Source organism: Arachis stenosperma, chromosome 4 (genome assembly GCF_014773155.1).
Source record: "Arachis stenosperma cultivar V10309 chromosome 4, arast.V10309.gnm1.PFL2, whole genome shotgun sequence".
Lineage (NCBI taxonomy): Eukaryota > Viridiplantae > Streptophyta > Magnoliopsida > Fabales > Fabaceae > Arachis > Arachis stenosperma.
Genome location: NC_080380.1, coordinates 122834163 through 122843144, shown reverse-complemented (window position 1 = coordinate 122843144; position 8982 = coordinate 122834163). Strand labels below are relative to the sequence as shown.

General features: G+C 36.2%; 1 protein-coding gene across 1 annotated transcript; it reads right to left on the bottom strand.

Annotated features, from left to right (window-relative positions):
• Positions 1-5280: 5280 nt before the first annotated feature.
• LOC130976253 (receptor-like protein 7) lies at positions 5281-8363 on the bottom strand. Its single transcript, XM_057901067.1, has one exon. The coding sequence runs from the start codon at positions 8348-8350 to the stop codon at positions 5414-5416; it is 2937 nt and encodes a 978-aa protein (XP_057757050.1). The 5' UTR covers positions 8351-8363; the 3' UTR covers positions 5281-5413.
• Between the last annotated feature and the right edge of the window lie 619 nt (positions 8364-8982).

The following is an 8982-nucleotide window of genomic DNA, read 5'->3' as shown; positions in this document are numbered from 1 at the left end:
TGTAGCTCAAGTTATGGTCGTTTAAGTGCGAAGAGATCGGCTTGACAGCTTTTCGGTTCTTTCATTTCTTCATGAGTTCTCCAACTTTTCATGCTTCTTTCTTCATTCCCTTGATCCAATCTTTGCCTCCTAAACCTTAAATCACTTAACAAACATATCAAGGCATCTAATGGAACCAAGGTGAATTAAATTTATTTATTTTAAGACCTAAAAAGCATGTTTTCACTCTTAAGCACAATTAAAGGAGAATATACAAAACCATGCTATTTCAATGAATAAATGTGGGTAAAAGGTGATAAAATCCCCTAAATTCAATACAAGATAAACCGTCAAATTGGGGTTTGTCAGGCATCACCGTTGTCAGTGGCTACATCCCATCCTCTCAGTGAAAACGTTCCTATGCTCTGTCATATCACGGCTAATCATTTGTCGGTTCTCAATCAGGTTGGAATAGAATCCATTGATTCTTTTGCGCTTGTCATCACGCCCAGCCTTCAGGAGTTTGAAGCTCGTCACAGTCATTCAATCCCAGAATCCTACTCGGAATACCACAGACAAGGTTTAGACTTTTCGGATCCTCATGAATGCCGCCATTTATCTAGCTTATACCACGAAGATTCTGTTGGGGAATCTAAGAGATATGCGCCCGGCCTAAGGTAGAACGGAAGTGGTTGTCAGTCACGCGCGTTCATAGGTGAGAATGATGATGAGTGTCACGGATCATCACATTCATCAAAGTTGAGTGTAACGTATATCTTGGAATAAGAATAAAAGAGAATTGAATAGAAAGTAATAGTAATTGTATTGAAACTTGAGGTACAGCAGAGCTCCACACCCTTAATCTATGGTGTGCAGAAACTCCACCGTTGAAAATACATAAGTGAAAGGTTCAGGCATGGCCGAATGGCCAGCCCCCTGAGTGTGATCAATAGCCTCTTAAGATGAGGAATAAAACAAAACTGAGACCAAAGATGTCAAATACATTAGTTAAATGTTCTATTTATAATAAACTAGCTCCTAGGGTTTACATGAGTAAGTAATTGATGCATAAATCCACTTCCGGGGCCCACTTGGTGTATGTTTAGGCTGAGATTGATCTATCCATGAGCTGAGGCTTCTCTTGGAGTTGAACTCCAAGTTATGACGTGTTTTGGGCGTTCAACTCCGGATCATGACGTTTTTCTGGCGTTTAACTCCAGACAGCAGCATGTACTTGGCGTTCAACGCCAAGTTACGTCGTCAATCTCCGAATAAAGTATGGACTATTATATATTGCTGGAAAGCTCTGGATATCTACTTTCCAACGCCATTGAGAGCGCGCCAATTGGAGTTTTGTAGCTCCAGAAAATCCATTTTGAGTGCAGGGAGGTCAGATTCCAACAGCATCAGCAGTCCTTTTGTCAGCCTTTTTCAGAGTTTTGCTCAAGTCCCTCAATTTCAGCCAGAATTTACCTGAAATCACAGAAAAACACACAAACTCATAGTAAAGTCCAGAAATGTGAATTTATCATAAAAACTAATGAAAACATCCCTAAAAGTAGCTTGAACTTACTAAAAACTACCTAAAAACAATGCCAAAAAGCGTATAAATTATCCGCTTATCACGCGTACGCGTCATTTTTCAAGAAGGCACCATCCATGCGTGCGCGTGGTGTGCGCGTGCGCGTCGATGCGCTACACCCAATGCCCAGCCATTTTCCCGAGAGTTGTGCCAGAGTTGTGCCAGTTTTGTGCTTGGGGCACAAATGCACCCACGCGTACGCGTGGCTGACGCTTACGCATCGTCTGGCTGTGTTTCAATCCGCGCGTCCGCGTGTATGACGCATACGCGTCGATGACCTTTGTGGCCATCCACGCATGCGCGTGGAGTACGCATACGCGTGGCCTTGTTTTCATCCCAAAGTTGATTTTTGAGTTTTAAAAACTAAATCTTATACTTCTAAGCCTCCGATCTCACCCCTTATGTATTAAATCATTATGATATGCCTAGCAAAGAGAAAGGAGCTAGGGGATGTGGTAACTTGCGAATGAAGCAATGAGAGAAGTTGTGATCAATGATGATCAAAGATGATTATATGAGATATGGAGGATGACGGTAGAAGTACCGTGTATGCCATGAGCTGAAGGGCTATATTTATTGATAAATGGCTGGTTCTTGATTGAACCATGAGTCGGATGGCTGAGTTATTGCCGGGTTACGGCAAAGCCATTATTGATTATGGCTGAGTATAAATGCATATATGATTAATGAATGAATGTGTTAAATGGATAATAATGGAAAATATTGAAATGTGATGTGTAACCCCGGGTAGTAGGCAGTGGCGTTGTCCACTTGCTCCGGGTATGAGATGGAAAAGGATGTTTATGATAAACGAGTTTAATTATGGAGTTTTGAATGAATGTATTTGTGATACCTGGGTAGTAGTAAGGGTTGTGGTTCGTCCCACTTGCTCCAGGTTAATGTTTGAGATTTGATAACAATGATGATTGCTTTTAAACTGAACGAATATATGTTTTGAGATCCTGGGCAGTAGCAAGGGTTGTGGTTCGTCCCACTTGCTCCAGGTCAGAGATTGTGATGCTTGGGTAGTAGCGGCAGTAGTGGTGAATCCACTCGCTCCAGGTTGAGCTTTTAAACACCCGCCTGGGTAGTAGCCGCAGTAGTGGTTATTCCACTGGCTCTGGGTTGAGCGGGTAGTAGCAAGGGGGTTGTAGCTCAAACCTACTTGCTCCGCAAGAGGTGTTTCTGTCCAATGGTTAGTTACCAGGACATGTCGGGTTGGCTATATAACCGACAGATGATATCATCAGCCATAGGACAGGCATACATCATTTGCATATGTTTGAATTGTTTGGGTTTGCCTATTTGTTTGGATTTCTATATCATATATGCTATGTTACCTGATTATGTGCTACTTGTTCTACTTGTACCTTATTTGTGTATTACTTGCCTGTATTGCTTGTGTTTGTACAACTGAGAGGCCCCTCATACTAGTGTCGGTGGATGTTGGGGGCTGTTCTTGATAAGATGATTTGATGATACGATTGCATGATGATGATGATCATTGAATGAGATAATTTGAGCTCCCTGGGAAGACGCAGTGATGTAGTTTCACTAGCTCCAGGTGAGGGTATGATGTATTGATACAAAATTGCTGAGGTAGAACAACTGGTGATGGTTTTGCTTATGATTCTGAGTCTGATTCGTGGAAGAGTCAGCGAGTTGGGAAACATGTATAACATGAACTAGATTTAGTATCCCCTTACGACAGTTGCCTATTCATGGATTAGTGAGAATCTAGGCTGGATATTTGGTGAAGAAGTTTAGGATGCTTAGTGAGTTTTTATTGCAGTGCATTGTATTTATTTGGCACTTTTACCGTACTAGGAACCCATGGGCCCGGGGTTCTCATTCCGTATATATCTTTTGTTTTTCAGATACAGGTCCAGGTGCTCAGAAGTGAGCTGTGGTTTGTCTGAGAGACGGCGAAGATATTTATTTTCTCTACTTTGTGTTTTGCTTAGAATCTCTCCACCTTTGTTTTGAAAAGATTATATTATGTATTGAACTCTCTTGGAACTTGCCTATAGAGGCTCTTATGTTTCCTTTGGGAGAGATTAGGATATACTGTTGTCAACTACTTTCATACTGTACCCTAGCCGGCCTAAACTTCGCGGGTCGCGACTAGTGGCTATTTACTTATGTTATATATATCTATCTATTATCTATCTCTTAATCTCCTTTATGCCTTGTCCGTGTATCACTTTCGCCTTCACGGTTTATCTTTTTGTTGTCGAAACGTGAGTGATACGTCTTCGTAATTTTATTTCTACTCTTTTCAGGCTTCTCGATTAATACTCCTTTCGAATTTACCTATATTTATATATTAAAAATCCACCTGAGAGTCATACCACCGTAATATCATTGACTTATGACTCGAGCATAAGGATTTGAATATTAGGGTGTTACAATATGACTAAAAGACTTTTGGATATAAAATGTTATATAACTAAGTGAAAATGATTTCAAAACAAATAAGTAAAGAACAGAAGCTTTTTTTAAAGATAAACTTTTTTGAGATGTGTGTTGACCAGATGCATTTATTTCTATTAAATTTGTGGTATTCCCTTCTCCTACGGAGGACCGTCGGGTTAGGTTCTCACCTCCTACATCTAATATTTTCAGAAAACAGACGAGGAAGGATTTAAAGATTCTATTGAGCATTGGATGTTTATTTCTATATTTTTACAATGAATTTGTATTTAGTTATTGTTTTCTCTCGTCTTTATTATTATTATTATTATAAATTTTGTACAGAAAAATAGAAATTATTTGTTATATGTATATTTAATATGCATATAAAAATGTACTTGATGTATTTTATTCATGACAATAAATGTAACTGTTGGATTGTAGTAATTATTAATTTTATTGAGATAAATAAAAGATGTATATTTGTACATATAAAAGAAATATATTTTCAATTTTTCAAAGAAAAATCAATATAATTTTTTGATAAAAACTTCTACTTATTTAGTTATATATAGAAATCGTTGTAATATTCTCGTTATCAAAATGATTCAACAAAAAACGTAATATTCTAATAGAAAAAATATTATAGAATAACTAAATAAATCTATATCTATTTGACAGAATAAACAGACATAAATAAAGTAAAAAGAGCCAACCCACCTTGCCACCTCGGTTGAAAAATAAAAAGTAAAATCCATTCAAAACATTCATTTGTCTAATATAATATGACGACATCTATAATTGGATATGTTAGTAATATTAGACATTTGTGAGTTTGATATAATATGATTTGAAGAAAGTTAATGAAAATTATTTGACTGTTAGGCCTTTTAGAGGACATTCCCTTAAGCTTTAGTCACTATCCAAATCGAGCTATGAGAATTAAATTGTATAAATTTTTTTTTGGTAAATTAAATAGTATAAATTTATTGACAAACACCACTTCCCCTAAACAGATCTCACTAGAAGCCTCCAAAAACGATCAGGAACTTTACTAAATTTCAAGATGAACCACTTATAACGGTTCACATAGATCCAAAATAATCCTTTTCGAGTCTTTATTGTTTAATATGACAAAATTAAAAAATATATCTCTTATTATTTAAATAATGCATAAAGAGTATAATCTTTTTACTAACCATCTATGAAGATTAAATCCAAATATAATCAAAATGCATAACATATGCTTGGCAATTATCATCATTGTCACTTTATTTTAAAATAGTTTACATTCTACACAACTCATCATTCATCACTCTTACAATAATCCAAAAAAAAATAAAAAATAAAAAAGAAGAAAAAGAAAAGGAAAAAGATAAAAGGAACTCTAAAAGAAACTAAGGACAAATGAAAAATGCTAGAGCGCACACACCTATCTAATCAAAAGACAAGATTTCTTCCCATAAAGTTCCTCCATAACCATGCAAGGATATTCGGACAAAAAACATTTCCCAGAGATATTCCAGCAACTAGTCCTCCACCATATCCAATAAGAATTATTTTCCAATCAAATTGAACCAAAGATCCTGAATCTTGATCTCCATCAGACTGAGGCGGTGAACCCATACCATGATTTTCACATTTATTCATCAACAATTGAATCCCACACAATTCTTGATTTCCCTCAAACGAACTTTCTTGGAAGGTGGAAAATTGTCCATTTTCTGGTATTGGACCTGAAAGATTATTGTACGACACATCAAAGAACTCTAAAAAGGTGAGTTCTGTTAATTGCTGTGGAATGTTTCCCGACAAGTTGTTGAGAGAAAAGTCCAATGCTTCAAGGTTTGAAAGCTTTTGCAAAGAAGAAGGAATGTTTCCAGAAAGCATGTTATTGGACAAGTTGAGCAAGACAAGACTTTTCAACTCGCCCAGGACATCCGGAATTATTCCAGAAATTCTGTTACTTGAAAGATCAATGGCTACCATGTAGTAGAGTTGTTGAAGTGCATCATAATTCATCACAATCCCTTTGTTAGACATTGTGAAAGCATAATCAATGTAAATAAACCAAGATTTTCCACTGAAATGTATATTATTGTCCTCATATGCCAATTGACTTACATTAGACAACATCATGGATTTCCAACTCTTGATCATTTCAAGAGGCAAAGTTCCAGAGAAATTGTTGTGAGAAAAATCAAGGATGTGAAGCTTAGAAAATGTGCATGGCTTTGGGCACATGATAGGTCCATAAAATTCGTTACGGCGCAAAGAGATAACTTTCAACTCAGTAAGAGTGCTCAACCAAAAGGGAAATGAATCATTAATTTGGTTATGACCCACATTAAGATACTCTAGCATTTTACAATTTACCAAAGCTCTTGGTAACTGACCCTGTAAATTATTTTCACTTAAATCCACAATCTTAAGGGCACTTCCAACTGCATACGTTTGAGGAATACGACCAACCAATTTGTTTCCTTGTAGCATTAAAGCTTGAAGAGATTGGCTAAAGTTTCCTATGCATGAAGGAACCTCGCTACTTAAGTTGTTGTAGGACAAATCAAGATACACAAGTGATTTTAGATTGCATATGGATGTGGATATTTCTCCTGTTAATGAACCATGGGAAACAGACAAACTTTCAAGACTTCTTTTTTCCCACACCCAATTAGGTATAGACTTAACATCATTATACGACATGTCTAGATAAGATAGTGCATCCAGCTCTTGAATAAGAACTGGAAACTCTTCTAGATTGCATGAAACCAAATCTAGTACATCTAATGGAGGAAGGGTTGCATTATTGAAGGAAATTTTTCCACTGACCAGAGTCAGTTTGTTATGTGCTAAAGTAAGAAAGTTAAGGTTTTTGAGATTTAGAAACATGTTAAGATCTATCCGTCCTTCTAAAAAATTATTGCTTAAAGACAGAGATTCAAGATTCTCTAGTCTGAAGAGAGAGAGAGGGATTTCACCTTGAAGGTTATTTTGCCTAAGACTCAAGTAAAATAAAGCAGTTAGGTTCATCATCCATGATGGGATTTCACCGGTTAGGTTGCAAAAATCCAAATCCATCGCTTGAATCGGAGGAAGCGTTAGATTGTTGGAAGAACCTTTCCTAGTGATCAAAACCAAATTATTGTATGATATATCAAGATAAGTTAGAACTTTCAGCTTTAGAAACATCTCAAGCTCTACTTGTCCCTTCAACAAATTATTCCCTAGAACAAGAGTTTCAAGGTTCTCTAGGCCAAAGAGAGAATAAGGGATTTCACCAGAAAGATTATTTTCAACAAGACTCAAGTTTGCTAAATTGGTTAAGTTTCCTATAGAATATGGAATTTCACCGCTTATTTTATTGTATCCAAGCATAAAATACTCAAGCTGAGTGAGGTTCCCTATTGAAGAAGGAATAGAACCATAAAATCTGCATTCTGAAATTGAGAACCAATACAAGGAATTAAGATTTCCAATGGATGCTGGTAAAGAACCATGGAAACTTGTTCCTCTGAGATTCAATAAGCTGATGAGTGAACTTGAGTGAAAATCAGGCAACATACCAGTGAGGTTATTGTTGTACTCTAAATTCAAAACTCTTAATTTTGGAAGATGGAACACCCCAATTGGAAATTCACCATATAGTTCACAATAAGAAAGGGATAGTTGCTCCAGATGTGTAAGATTTGTGAGTATATTTGGTACAAATGACGATATAGTCACAAAAGAGAGATGGAGTTCTTTGAGTCTAGTTGAGTTTTGAATTAAGGATCTTAGTGTGGTTGTCTTGAGTCTTAAATGGTTGATTGGATCATGGGGATTATCCACACCAATATAGCTGCGCAGATCAAGAGACAACAAGTTGGGCAGCTGTGAAAACTCATGAGGGACTTCGCCAGAGAATGTGGTTTGAGAAAGATTCAGATGCCTTAGCTGTGAAAGCTCACCTGTCCTGGCTGGAATTTGAGAGTGATTGAAGTTGTTGTCAGAAAGATCAAGGCTTTGAAGATGAGCAAGTGAGAAAATGGTGCTATTGCCGTCCATGGAACCATAAAGCTGGCTGCTACTAAGATCAACGCCAGTCACATGACCTGTGAGCTCGTCGCATTCGACGCCATGCCATGATGAGCAGCAATCTGTAGTTGGAATCCAAGAAGCAGTTTTAGGATAACTGAATGGATTTTGAGAAGCGGACTTGCTGATCACAAAACTTTCCTTAAACTTCAATAAGGCGTTGCTTTCGTCTTCATGACACTCATTAGTGGTTAAATGATTCGAAGGTAAGCAGTTTGTAAGTAAGAATGATGAAAAGAGTGAGTGATGAAAAAAGAGAAGGAAGTGCAGCGACAAAGCAAGATGCCACAGAAGCTCCATTGCGTTATTGTGTTTTAAGTCAACGCATATGTTTAGATGAAAAGTTCAGCAAACACCGCGCGAATTTTATAGGGACAACGGTTACCAACGACTCAATATTTAAGGATTTAATTTTAGTACAAATTTTTAGTTCTTAGTTATATGTCATTAAAAAGTTTTTGAAATAGTTTGAATAAATCAGCTCATCTATATACAGCGAGAGTTAATAACATAACAAGATGTCATTAAAAGAGAATTACATGTTTATCACCGTAGTAGTGAGACACTCAGACTAATTATTATCTAATTAAAGATCAAGTTTCCAAGCGATTGGTATAATAATCCATTAACCTCAAGACTAGCATATTTTATATTAAATAAAAGAAATTTTCAAGGAGTTAACTAACATGTGTACTCAGACACAAATTTAAACTATTAATTAAAAAAGTTTTTTTTAAAAAAATAGACAAAATTTAATTTTGGTTAATTATTCTGTTAATTTTTATAGTTTTATCAAATTTTTAATTAGATTTGTATATATTTTTTTAATTGGGTCTTTACACTATTTTTAATCTTGTAATTAGATACTTTTCATATAAAAAGCGTTAAAATTAAAATAATATTTCTCCCAAAATACATGCGGTCAAAAATCT

What these genes read in the sequence shown, in the direction of transcription:
- LOC130976253 (XM_057901067.1), bottom strand. Translation starts at nt 8,350, where the DNA reads ATGGAGCTTCTGTGGCATCTTGCTTTGTCGCTGCACTTCCTTCTCTTT.